The 14328-nt window shown below is 44.1% G+C and overlaps 1 protein-coding gene and 1 non-coding gene across 2 annotated transcripts; both read right to left on the bottom strand.

The window, feature by feature from the left end:
- Nucleotides 1–729: 729 nt before the first annotated feature.
- LOC129404532 (U6 spliceosomal RNA) lies at nucleotides 730–839 on the bottom strand. The gene has a single exon (XR_008629930.1). It is a non-coding gene; the product is annotated as a U6 spliceosomal RNA (small nuclear RNA).
- A 2085-nt stretch (nucleotides 840–2924) lies between these two features.
- On the bottom strand, nucleotides 2925–3242 carry LOC129404433 (small integral membrane protein 19-like). The gene has a single exon (XM_055137080.1). It carries the CDS (start codon nucleotides 3225–3227, stop codon nucleotides 2925–2927), a length of 303 nt encoding a protein of 100 aa, XP_054993055.1. The 5' UTR covers nucleotides 3228–3242.
- Nucleotides 3243–14328: the final 11086 nt, after the last annotated feature.

Below are 14328 nucleotides of genomic sequence, written 5' to 3'. Positions count from 1 at the left end.
CGGCTCTGCTTCCCCGGCTCGGGCCTCTGGCCTCCGTCATCTTTGTCAGACACGAGACGTTCTTAGCCCGGGGCGGCGGCAGGCAGGGGGCGGGGGGATAGTGAGGTGTCAGTGGACTGGAAGTCTCTTCCAGACACTCGGGAAGCCAGAGGGAGGCGGGAACTGAGCAAGGCCCGAGAGAAAGAGAAACCGAGGCGAGCTGGGGGGATGCCACATTCGCCGGATGAGCGGAATTTCCCGGTGCCCCGCTGCTGAGCACTCCCGTGGTCACAAGGAGGGGTGCGAGCACGCGGTTCTTGAGTACTACAGGAAGAATGTTGGCGCAAATGCGTTGGGCCTTGTGTGTGTGTGTGTGTGTGTGTGTGTGTGTGTGTGTGTATTTTATCATCCTTATTTGGAAATATATATATTAAGCTTTTTAGTGTTTTTTTAACTTTATTGAATCACCATGAAATACAGTTACAAAGCTTTCATGGTTGAGTCACAATCACACAGTGATCAAACACCCCTCCCTCCACCAGTGCTCATTCCCCACCACCCATGTCCCCAGGATCCCCGCCCTTTCCCACCCTCCCCCTGCCTCCATGGCAGACATTTTCCCCCATACTCTCCCTCTACTTTGGGGCATTATAGATACCGAGAGGGCATCATCTTTGGTCCTTTATCTACTCTCAGCACATGTCTCCCATCCCGACCAAGCCTTCCAACCATCATTTTCCTAGTGATCCCAAAAATATGGAACGCTTCACGAATTTTTGTGTTATCCTTACTCAGGGGCCATGCTAATCTTCTCTGTATCATTCCAATTTTAGTAGACGTGCTGCCGAAGTGAGACACACGTTGGGTTTTAAGTGAGGCGTGTGTCACAGTCGTGGCTATAGAGGTGCAGAGGCTGACACGTGGAAGGCAGAGTGACATAAACACGGACAGTGATGATCTTCCAACTCAAGTAGAAGTTGCTAGAAAGTGTATCACAGCAACTTCTGAAAGTCGGGTTCTCCTCTTCAACTTTAGATAATTCTTTTTTGTTTTGTTTCTAATCTCTCCGCCCATCTGTAAAAAATATAATAATAATAATAATAATAATAATAATAATAATAATAATAATAATGGCTAGAACTACAGGGGATTATTGTAGCACTATCGCACTGTCTTCCCATTGTTCATTGATTTGCTCGAGCGGGCATCAGTAACATCTCCATTGTGAGACTTGTTGTTACTGTTTTTGGCATATCGAATATGCCATGGGTAGCTTGCCAGGTCCTGCCAAGCGGGTGGGATACTCTCGGTAGCTTGCCAGGATCTCCGAGAGAGACACAGGAATTGAACCCGGGTCAGCCGCATGCAAGGCGAATGCCCTACCTGCTGTGCTATCGCTCCAGCTCACAGGGGATTATTGGATGGTTTAGATGAAATATTCTCTTGCAAATATCTACGACATAGTAGGGGAAGAAGAAATACCATTTTTCTCTTTCCTACTGGTAGAATTTGAATCAGAGGTGAATGTGGTGTGAAATAGAGACCCACCTGTCATGGTGGAAATTGTTCGCTTGGTCTCCAGGGAAGACCAGGGCTAGGGCGAGAGGCTGCCACTGCTTAGAAAATCCACAGGCACCGCAGGGGCCTCAGGAAGGGGTTGAAGGAACTGAAGTCAGACTCCCTGGAGGCCGCTGCCTCCCCAGCAGCAGCCCAGGCTGACAACTGTTTTAAGCCACAGATACCTGTAATAGAAGAGCAAGTCCCGTTGGGGGGAACGGGTCCAAGCAGACGTGGGGGGAAAACTGTTCCCCAACAGAGTCCAATGTTGGTCTTTGAGAGAGCACCTTCAAGACAATGAACTCTAAAACAAATAATGCATCGGAAAACTTAATAGACAAGTGCTTCTCCTATATATATTTTTTACAGATTAAAACAAATTTTGTTTGGGGCCCTTGGGCTAGATGCCAGAAGTGGAACTCCGGGTCATATGGAAGCCGGCTCCTAGTTCTTTGAGACGTGCCCGTTGTTTCCTCAAAGACTGGGCCAGCCAGTGTCCCCACCAGCAGTGAGTGAGGGTCCTTCTTTCCTGCCCTCCATGCAGACACCGACTGGTGTGCCAGTCTCGGTGGCGTGAGATGACATCAAATTGTTGCTTCGAGTTGCATTTCCCTGACAGTAAGTGACACAGAGCGTTTTTCATAGATGTTTCGGCATCTGTGTATCTTCTCTTGAGCGAGTTTCTGTTCATCTCTACCCTCAAATTTTTTATGCAGTTAGCTTTTTCTTTAGTTTCTTGAAGAGTTCTACTTTATTTGTCTTGAATATCAACCTTTTATGGGATGAGTGGTGGGAAAATATACTCTCCCAGTCTGTAGAATATTTTATATTCTGGTCATTATCTCCACTGCAGTGCAGAAGCTTCTTAGTTTGATGTAGTCCCATTGGTTATCTTTTTTTTCTTGCATTTCAATGACTAGATTTTATTTTCTAATTTAGTAAAAATATTCATATCACTGGCTATACATTTTCACTTCTAAAGATAGAGTTTAAGATTCCTGGTTGATTGTATCCTGAAGAAATCAAGGATTTCATTAGATAAAAATCTCTGGTTGTGTTGTATCTTAAGTACGGACAAACTCTATGCTCAAGTTTTTTTTAAAAAAAATATAGTCTGAAGAGGCTGCAGAGATAGTACAATGGGTAGAGCACTTGCTTTGCAAGTGGCCAATTGGAGTTTGATACTGGGCAGCCCATACGGTCCCCTGGGTACCACTAGGAGTAATTCCTGAGTGCAGATCCAGGAGTGACCTCTGAGCATCCCAGCTGTGGCCCATAAACAAAACAGCAAAACACTAACAAAATATAGAGTTCATGATTTAGCAGGAAGAATTAGGAACTTGGTCTGGGTTGTTTTACAAGAGTTACTTATATTGCTCCTTTGGAGTTCATTCCCATGAGAGCTGTACACTGTCCGCTTGGTTTCGGGGTTGCTGATAGTCATGCTTTCTTGAAACAGAATACACCTCCAGGTGCTGTCTTAAGCGAATTTTGCTCATTGTGTCATAAAAGTTAGGCTCTGACAAGGTTTCTGCTGAAGATGGCACACTGAATATCCTCATGATTTTCCTTGTACTCCTCTTGGCATACATGAAGAGAGCAAAGCTAACAAGGATCACCACCAAATAAACATTGGTGGCTTCATGCCAGGCCTCATGTACGCTGTAATCCACAGAACCATCGTCTGCCATCACGCTGTAACTTCCAGGCACGGGGGCTGCGGGCTCGGCCACGGCTGCTCGGCTCGGGGCTCCTCCCCGGACACAGGGCCGGGCGCACGGAAGCAGCCCCACAGCCCCGACGGCCCCTCGTAGTCCCATTGGTCATCTTTGTTTCAGTATTGAATCATTGAAGATACCACTAGCTTCAATATTATGAAGGGCTCTACCTATGTTTTCCTCGTGTAATTTATAGACATCTGATACGGAGGTCTTTTTGATTTTGATTTAACTATTCTAAAAAAAAAAATCTACCTATGTTTTCGTCAATATAATTTATAGATTTCTGATATTGAGGTCTTTAGTCAATTTTGATTTAACTATTCTAGAAAGACATCAACACTACTCACAACAGCCAAAATCTGGAAACAACTCAAGTATCTAAAATCAGTCAAGTTCCCTTACCACCAGGGAAATGCAGCTATGCTACACATACACAATGAAATACTACTCTGCTTTAAGAAAATGTGAAATTATGCAATTTGTAGCTACATGGGTGGATCTGAAGAGTATCATGCAGAGTGAAATTAGCCAGAAGGAGAGGGAGCGAGGGGGAATGATCTCTCTTACATGGGATACCAAGGGAACAACAAATGCCCAAAGGCAACGGAAGCTGAGAATGGGTCTTCATTAGGGAGTTACCATAAGGGAAGGGACAAAGGGGAGTGTCTAGGATATGTCACATATAAAACCCCACTGCCAACAGTTTTGTGAACCATAGCCTAAAATAAAATAAAAACAAATCTTGACAAATTGCAACCACACGGAATCATTAAGCAAATTATGAAATGTCAATTTTCAATAGAATATCATGCAGTCTTTAAAAAATGGTCATAATCAAGACAAGAACAATTCTTTTAACAAATAACAGTAATCTTGCACCACGACTTTGTTTTAATTAACAAATGCCTAGGAGGTATACAGAATATCTTTATGTATATGGTACCAGGGATCAAACCTAGGGTCTTAAGGCATGCACTTGCATTTGCTCACTGAGTCACATCCCTGGACCCTAAAAATACTATTGAAAATTAAATTCTTTGGACCTTCTGATTGCTGCTCTGCCACTCCAGCTGTGGTTTGCTTCTGGCCGCCGTCACTGGACCTACTCCAGAACTGGATGCAGAACTTCTCCCTTCCAGCTGGGTCCCACCAGCCTCCACACCCAACCTGCTCTGAGTTAAGGATCCACACCACAACTCCTGAAGCACACAGGACACAGGACAGAGCTACCCAACAAACTCCGTGCTGCTCACAGTTATGCTGTCACTCACTGAGGACAGATAAAGAAGAACGAGAGCAACCTCCAGGCTAATCCCTCAGCATCTTCCAGGGGGTCTAAGAATATGGTCACCCCCCCAGCACAGCAAGAACGCTAACACACTGTGAGGAGAACACAGAGCAGCCCACCAAGCTCAATGCACAAAGACAACACCACCAAAGGTGTCAACAACACCAGGAAATCTTGAGATGGTGTCTCTAGTGGCACCATGATGAGGATGATCAATGAGCTCAAGGAAATGATGACAGGTGGTCAGCAAAGCACAAGAACGTCTGACGATCAAAAAAAAAAAAACCACTACGGTCAAAAATAAAGAACATGGTAGGTGATATTAAAAACTCAATAGGAGCTCAGAATAGCAGGATAACAGAAGCAGAGCAAAAGATTAAGGAGTCCCAAGATGAGAAGTAGAAAACCTCTAGAAAACAGGAGAAGGTGGGAGATACCCTCAAAAGAGATGAGCTGGGGGCTGGAGCAATAGCACAGCGGGGAGGGCGTTTGCCTTGCACGCAGCTGGACAACCTGGGTTCGATTCCCAGCATCCCATATGGTCCCCTGAGCACCACCAGGACTAATTCCTGAGTGCAGAGCCAGGAGTAACCCCTGTGCACTGCAGGGTGTGACCCCCGCCTAAAAAAAAGCAAAAAAAAAAAGAGAGAGAGATGAGCAGCTTACAGAAAACAATGAGATGAATACAAGAGAAACAGAGTCCATGAAGAACAGGAAGGCAAAAATTATGAAGAAACAATAGTTAAAGAAATCACTGGACACAGAGAAGCGGCAGGCATTCTGGTGAGCAACTCGGCCCGGACAATGCTCCGGACCCGAATTGGGGCCAGCAACACCGGGGGGCCGGAAGGAGGAGGTGCAGCCTGCACACCTTCTCCAGATGGAACCCTGGTGACACTGAGCAGCAACTAACACGGCTCCAGGATTCGGGACTGGGACACATCCGAGCCGCGCCGCTCGACCTTTTCTAAAACCTGAAAACATACAATCTTTTAATGGAAAACTAATTATCAAATGCCTCCTTATTAGGGTTATCTTCTTTGGGGATATAACTCCCACAACAATAGTGAGTTTTGTGTTGAAATATGGAACGTAATCAAGGTGAAGAGAAAATAAAGTGAAATTCATCAGTTATACAGTTGGGGGTGGGGGGCGGGGGGTATACCGGGGATTTTGGTGGTGGAATATGGGCACTGGTGAAGGGATGGTGTTTGAATACGATATAACTGAGACATAAACCTGAGAACTCTGTAACTTTCCACATGGTGATAAAATTTTTAAAAAAATAAAAATTAAAAAAAAAAAGAAATCACTGATAAGGACTTCCAGAATTGAAAATTACAGGCACCAAAATCCAAGAGCCCCAAGGGTTCCAGTCAAAATAGACTCAATTAGGAACACTCCAAAACATTACACACAAAATTCAAAGACACAGACAAAATACTGAAAGCAGGAAGATTAAGAAAAAGAAAACTGGAGTGCCCAAAAACAGATGACTGGTTAAAGAAATTTTGGTACATCTACACAATGGAATACTATGCAGCTATTAGAAAAGATGAAGTCATAAAATTTGCGTATAAGTGAGTCAACATGGAAAGTATCATGTTGAGTTAAATGAGTCAGAAAGAAAGAGACAGACATAGAAAGATTGCACTCATCTGTGGAATATAAAGTAGTAGAATGGGGGACTAACACCCAAGAGTAGTAGAGATAGGACCAGGAGGTCTGCCCCACAGCTTGGAAACTGGCCTCACATGCTCAGATAGAGAAGGGAACACCTAGTAGAGAATGTTGGAGGACCCACTAGGGTTGAAAGCTGCATGCCAAAAGTAGACTATAGACCGAACATGATGGCCACTCAATACCTCTTGCAAACTGCACATCCAATAGGAGAGAGAACAAAAGGGAATGCCCTGCCACAGAGGCAGGGTGGGGTGGTGGGGGATGGGCTGGAGGTGGTGGGAGGGACACTGGGAACATTGATGGAGGAGAATGGGCACTGGTGGAGGGATGTAAACAAAATGCAAACATGAAAGTTCATAAGTGTGTAACTGTATCTCACGGTGATTCACTATTAAAATTTTTTTAAAAACTATGAAGTATTCTTGTTAAATCTAAAAAAAAGAAAAAGAAAAATAACTTACGTACAAAGGATATCCCATAAAATTTACAGCAGAACTATCAAAGAAGATTCTACAAGCTAGAAAGAAGAGTATAGAGGGATAAAGTACAAAACTCAATGCAATGAACATCTCACCAAGAATACTCTATCCAGCTAGATATTCAGATTTGGAGGAATGATACAGCCTTTCATGGACAGGCAACAGCTTAGGGAATTCATAGCCTTAAAACCAGTTTTGCAAGCAGCGTTCAGGAACTTCTTGAAGGACAGGAGAAACTTCCCGTCAGGTGACACTGAGTACAGCACCCACTAATAGTGCACGTGGCTTCTCTCTCTCGATTAAGAAAGGTTAAAAACATAGCAGTCAGTCATCGCAAATTGACTTTCATTGATTTCTTTTCTGGCAATTCCATTTGCCATTTCTTTAAGTTTTGTCAGAGCAAATAACAAGAAATAAATTTGCTTTATGCCTGCCCAAAGGGGCAGGTTGTGGGGTGGGAGGAACCTGCTGGTGTTGTTGAAGGGAGGGGACGTTGGTGGCGGGACTGGCCGTGACACTGTGTGCCTGAGACAGCTCTGTCATGACAGCCTGGTACACCACAGTGTCTTAATAAAAATTCAAAAACTAATAAAAGAGAAAAAGAAGAAAATGAAATTCATTGCAAATATTTTAAATAAATTTAAAAATATGAATTTATAAAAACATAGAATGAGGAATATAAAAAACCTGAGATTGGTAAAGTAATGTCATTAATGGTCATTCTTTCAAATGTTTCTTGGTGATATTAAAAGTGTTAAAAATGTCTCTGCTGTAACTATGTGGCTTAAACTTCGTACCAGGTAGTATTCTTGTGTGTGTGTGTGTGTGTGTGTGTGTGTGTTTGCTCTGGATTCACACCTGGCTATGATCAGGGCTTACTCCTGGCTCTGCGCTAAGGGGTCACTCATGGTATGGCTCAAGGGGCCATACGGCATGCCAGGGATCAAACCCCTGGTTGGCAGCATGCAAGAGAAGCGCCTTACCTGTTGTACAATCTCTCCAGCAAGTCTCTAAGATTGTGATTATGATGACATTAGCAGGTGGGAATTTAACTTTCTACAAGCCAAGAAAATTACCCAAAATGTCACAATAGCAAATCATCCTTGACCAAATCTGCAAGTTTCCATAGTAACTGCGTCTGCTTCTCACATATGTACATGCATCGAGTGAGCTGCTGTCTGTGTGTCGCACACATGTGTACGCATGTCCATACACTCTTAAAAATAAGATGCGGAATTGCAGCATCCAATGGGGCCACATCCCCCACCCCACCCCCACCCATCCGGCTGGAAACAGGCTGAGCAGAGCTAAGCATAGCTTCCCCAGAATTCCATGAGGAAGGTCAAAGGGTCACCATCCAAAACAGCCCCACAACCTTTGATGGCTGCAAAAAACATGTTTAGAGTCTCTCATTTCTACTCACTTAAAAATTCTTTTTAAAAAAAATCTCCTTTCACAAACTAATCTGCACCAAACCTATTAAGCTGATCTTAGAAGAAGAATCGTGGTATCATTTACATTTGCTGAGATATTAACATCTCCTCTCCTATCATGGTTTCCCCCAGGCAAAATGAAGCAAGTACGACACGTTTTAAAGTCATTTCACAGATCAAATCACTCAGAGATATGATATAATTAGTCTTATGACAGTACTCGCTTAATTAAATTAGGAAGGAGCAATTAATTAAATGACAAAAAGGGATAAAAAACATCAAAAATTAACATACCATTGATATTAATATGTCAGAATGAGAATGTGATTATGGATACAAATATTTAAATTGACAGAATTCTCATGAAGAATGAAAATGTGCTGTTGAGAGCATTTTGGCCTTGGCAGAGCCAGGAAATCGTTTTGAGGGACAGAAATGGAAAATCAGTGCCTTCTCACATCTGTAAAACCTTTACAAGACAGATGTAAAAGGAGACTATCTCTCATCTGAACTAAAGAAGAGTTTCCTGGTACGATTTTTCACATAAAAGCTCTATCTTTTCACATCTTTGGGAATACACTCTTGCATAGTAGCTTCGGTGTTCTTGCATTTGCTTTTAGCACAACGAAATCTCAGCTCTTCACCTGCATCCGTGTCTGCAGAGAACGATGTCACCAACCACCAGCAAATCAGGCTTATGGTGAGCAGCTTTTGGGGAACAATACTAACGAGCTAAGCTTACAGACGCCTAATAACACAGCAAACAAGCATTAATCGTAAGTTGACATTGTATTTGAACAGAAATAGAGGTAACCAGAGGTGGAAAAATCTTAGCGTCCTCTTTTGTCTATAAAGCAAAGCACTGTAGCACTGTTGTCCTGTTCATCAATTTGCTCAAGCGGGCACCAGTAACATCTCCATGGTGAGACTTGTTGTTACTGTTTTTGGCATATCGAATACACCACGGGGAGCTTGCCAGGCTCTGCCATGCGGGCGGGATACTCTCGGTAGCTTGCCGGGCTCTCCGAGAGGAATGGAGGAATCGAACCCAGGTCGGCCACCAGAAACCAAAATAAAAAACAACAAAATACATTGCAAATGCTAGTTAGACATTGGCTAGTAATCATTCACTACCCCTCAGTATTACTCACTTAAAAATCAATATACATGCCCAAGTGATATAGTACAGTGGACAGGGCTGTTGCCTTGCATGTGGCCGGCCAGGTTCTATTCCCAGCATTCCATAGACCCTACATTCTTCCATTTCAATGTGACGGCGAGACTTTCATTTCAGTTTTACTATTTGTCCCAACTAATTGATTTAGAACGTCACTAATGTTTCCTTGTATTTTATTATTACAAATCTTTAAGATAATAAAAAGTAAATGTCTATTGGCGTCTGCCACCAGTTTCTGACCCAGAGTAGTTTGTAATTTTCTTTTTTTTTTTTTTTTTTTTTTTTTTTGCTTTTTGGGTCACACCCGGCGATGCACAGGGGTTACTCCTGGCTCTGCACTCAGGAATTACTCCTGGCGGTGCTCAGGGGACCATATGGGATGCTGGGATTCGAACCCTGGTCGGCCGCATGCAAGGCAAACGCCCTACCCGCTATGCTATCGCTCCAGCCCAGTTTGTGATTTCCTAACGAGTAAAAGCAGTGCGGCGGGTGGGGCACTTGCCTTGATTCAGAGCCAGGGGTAAGCCCTGAGCAGGGACTGCCAGGTGTGGCCCAAAAACAAAACAAACAAAACATAAATACTAAAAACAATAAGAGCATCTCTTATTCTAATGAAGTGATACAGCTGGGTGCTGGATGGGCGGGCCGGGGGGAGAGGGTTCATTCTTTTAAAATAAAACAAAGCATTAATTAACCTACCAAGAGAGAACTTAGGGAGTCCATAAAGCACGTGAATAATAGAATATTATCCCTGTCTAATAGCACAGCGGTTGAGTGTTCGCCTTTCACGAGGCCGACCCGAGTTTGATTCCTCTGCCCCTCTCAGAGAGCCCGGCAAGCTACCGAGAGTATCGAGCCCACTCGGCAGAGCCTGGCAAGCTACCCGTGCGTATTGGATATGCCAAAAACAGTAACAATAAGTCTCTCAATGAGAGACGTTACTGGTGCCCGCTCGAACAAATCTAATGTAAATGCTTGCAAAAAATTAGAGCAGGGGGGTGTCCCCAGACATATTTTATGAGGCAAACTTTCTCCTGATCCCAAACGAAGGAAAACACACCCCCAAATCTATAAACCAATATCTCTAATCAACACAGATGCAAAGTGCTCAACAGAATCTTGGCAAAGTGAATCCAGTAGTAATATATTGAGGGAATTCATCAGAACCAAGTGGGATGCCTCCCAGGGGTGCAAGGAGGAGTTAATATATGCAAATTGATTCATTTAGAGACCACATCAATAAAAGAAAATTCAAATAGAAAATGTCAAATGAGGGGCCAGAGCAATAGCACAGTGGGTAGGGCGTTTGCCTTGCACTCGGCCGACCCGGGTTCGATCCCCAGCATCCCATATGGTCCCCCAAGCATTGCCAGGAGTAATTCCTGAGTGCAAAGCCAGGAGTAACCCCTGAGCATCGCTGGGTGTGACCCAAAAAGAAAAAAAAATGTCAAATGAACATATCGGTAGAATTTGAGGAGAACTTGACAAGACTCACAATTTTATGATCAAAATTCTCAATAAAGGGGCTGGAGTGATAGCACAGCAGGTAGGGCATTTGCCTTGCATGTGGCCAGCCAGGGTTCGATTCCCAGCATCCATATGGTCCCCCAAGCACCACCAGGAGTAATTCCTGAGTACAGAGCCAGGAGTAACCCCTGAGCATCGCTGGGTGTGACCCAAAAAGAAAAAAATTCTTATAAATATGAAACAGAAGGTATATACCACGACATAACAAAGGTGTATATGACAAAAGCATAGTCGACATATTACAAGTAGTGAATCTTTTAAAACCTTTCATCTAAGGTCATGATCAAGACAAGGAGGTCATCTCTCAATATAAACTTTTCACAGAGATGTGGAAGTTCTAGTCCTGAAAGTTAGGCAAGAAGGGGCTGGAGAGATAGCACAGGAGTAGGGTGTTTGCCTGGTTCAATTCCAGGTGCCCCGTAGGGTCCCCTGAGCCCCACCTCCAGGAGTGACCACTGAACAGAGTCAGGAGAAAGCCCTTAGCACCACCAGGTGTGGCCTCAAAACAAAACAAACAACGCCAGAAACTACCGTCTTGGTGAGGGTGAAGGATAAAATGAAATCCTGTATCTTGTCTGAGGGGATGGTGATGAGTAAGCTTCTATGGAAAGTGGTAATTGTCACTGTCACTGTCATCCTGTTGCTCATCGATTTGCTCGAGTAGGCACCAGTAACGTCTGCATTGTGAGACTGGTTGTTACTGTTATTGGCATATCAAATACGCCACGGATAGCTTGCCAGGCTCTGCCATGTGGGCAGGATACTCTCAGTAGCTTGCCGGGCTCTCCGAGAGGGATGGAGGAATCGAACCCGGGTCAGCCACGTGTAAGGCAAACGCCCTACCCGCTGTGCTATTGCTCCAGCCAGAAAGTGGTAATTACAGAATAAAAACCAGAGTGATACGGGGCCCAGGAATATTGCTCCAGGGGTCCCTGCCAGGAACATGCAAGCAGGATCAGACGAGACATCTCACCCTCCGTTCAGAAGAGCATCACTCCCAGCCTCCACCTCAACACCCCCCGGGATGGATGACGATGACACTGCGGCGTGCTCCTCAGTGGAAGCCCCTCGCTCACGAGAAGATAATGGGATCTTTCCTTTTGCAACGACGTGGCCGTACCTCGAGGAGACCGTGCTAAGGAAAGTAAGCAGAGAGGTCAGAGATGGTTTCTGTCCAGGCCAGGTGGTTTCTGTCCCGTGCGGAAGATGAATCACCAAACCAAACAAACACAGGCCTAACATGAGACTAACAAACCCCAGCGAAACTCCCTCTCGGACTCAGAACACTATGGTGGTTTCCCATGTGGCGAGAGGGCGGAGGGTGGCACACGGGGCAGGTGGATCGTGGTGGAGTGTGGAAGGCTCCCATCGAGGAGTTAAGCTGCACTCCCGAATCTTACATGGTTGTGTAAAGCCAAAGCTAAACCAAAAAGGTTTTTTATTAAAAAAAGATATTTATTATCTCAGAGAGAAAGTTCACAAAAATTAGTAAAAAAAATGAAAACTGTTTTCATCCAAGTAAGTGTGAAAGCTGAGATGAAAATGAAAATTCTTTAGAGAAAGAAATGACCAACTCTAACATATTTAGAAATCTAAATAGAATTCCCCCAATAAATATGTTTAAAGAAATATGTGAAGACAGTCCCTATCCATTTTCCATAAAATCATAGAGGGAAATAGATATATATGTATACATACATATACATATATATGTATATATATAGATATATATGTATACATATGTATACATATATATGTATATCTATTTCCCTCTATGATTTTATGGAAATCAAAAAAATCATAAAATGTATACATATGTATACATATATATGTATATCTATTTCCCTCTATGATTATACATATATATATGTACACATATATATATGCCTCTTGGAGAGCCTGGAAAGCTACCAAGAGTATCTCGCCCGAACGGCAGAGCCTGACAAGGTCCCCATGGTGTATTCGATATGCCAAAAACAGTAACAATAACGGGTCTCATTCCCCTAACCCTGAAAGAGCCTCCAATCATTGGGAAAGATGAGTAAGGAGAGGCTGCTAAAATCTCAGGGCTGGGACGAATGGAGATGTTACTGGCGCCCGTTTGAGTAAATTGTTGAACAATGGGATGACAGTGACAGTGACAGTGATATGATCTTGAATTGCTACCCATACTCCTTTCTCATCATCCCTCAAAAGAAAAAAGGGGGGAGGGTGGGGGAAGGATGAATTTGTGGGAAATTTTCAATAGTCCCCTTAAAGGTAAGCACTGCTAAATCAACTTAAGATATGTAATGAAAGAAAAAAATTTCAAATTCTTTTTAGGGAGTACACACACACACACACACACACACACAAATTCAGACTAATCTCATTAGTCTCAACAGACAAAACATTGTACATAGCACAGCAAAGAAGCATGTGAAAAGATGTTCTGGATGTCATCTCTCACCAGAGAAACACAAAAGAAGAACAAAAAACAAAAAAATATATATGCATCAAATTCAAATTTCCAAGACCCAAAACACCACCCGACGCTGCTGAGGATAGGGAACCGTGTCAGCTCAACTCAGTCCCGGGGGACGCAGACGGAGGGCGAAACCCCTCTCAGAAGCAGCTCGGCACTTTCTCCCGGGCTAAACTTGCCGTAAGATCCTGCACTGCGCTCCTTGATACTCACCCAGGGAAGCTGAGAGCGTCCGTCCACACCAAGACCTACGTGGGGATGTTTATCGCAGCTTGATTCACAGCTGCCAAACATGCAGGGCCACCAGGATGTCCTGGAGTAGGTGTGTGGATACAGGGGCTGGAGCAGAGCCAGGCCGGGCACCAGGACTTCAAGTCCAACAGCAGTGAGCGGGCAGGAGTCCGGAAATCCAAACCAGTTCTACAAGCCTCTGGCCCCCATCACCAGCCGGGCTGGCTGGTGGCAGAGAATGAGACTGACAAATAATAATGAGACAAACACACATGGACTGTCCAAGGTTTAGGGTGTCCTGGACAGCCCTCAGTGGTGTCACAGGCTGCCCATTTCTTCTACACTATATCGCTCCTCCATCCAGGCACCCAGCACATGACCTGTGGTTTGGTTTACAGAGACCTCGAGGGTAATTAGGAAGTCCTTCAACAGAAATCCGAATGGGCAAAAGGCACATGAAGAAATGCTCTGCATCACTAATCATCAGGGAGATGCAGATCAAAACAACAATGAGATACCACCTCATACCACAGAGACTGGCCCACGTCCAAAAGAACAAAATCAGTGTTGGCGCCGATGTGGGGAGAAAGGGACTCTCCTTCACTGCTAGTGGGAATGCCAACTGGTTCAACATTTTGGGAAACAGTATGGATGCTTCTCAAAAAGTTAGAAATTGAGCTCCCATCTCCCCCAGCAAAACCACTCCTGGGAATATATCCCGGAGAGGCAAAAAAGTATAGTCAAAATGACATCTGCACTTGTATGTTCATTGCAGCAGTGTTTACAATA

This window comes from Sorex araneus, chromosome 4, assembly GCF_027595985.1.
Source record: "Sorex araneus isolate mSorAra2 chromosome 4, mSorAra2.pri, whole genome shotgun sequence".
Taxonomy (NCBI): domain Eukaryota; kingdom Metazoa; phylum Chordata; class Mammalia; order Eulipotyphla; family Soricidae; genus Sorex; species Sorex araneus.
Note: the sequence above shows the minus strand (reverse complement) of the source record. Positions and strands in the feature narration are given on the sequence as shown.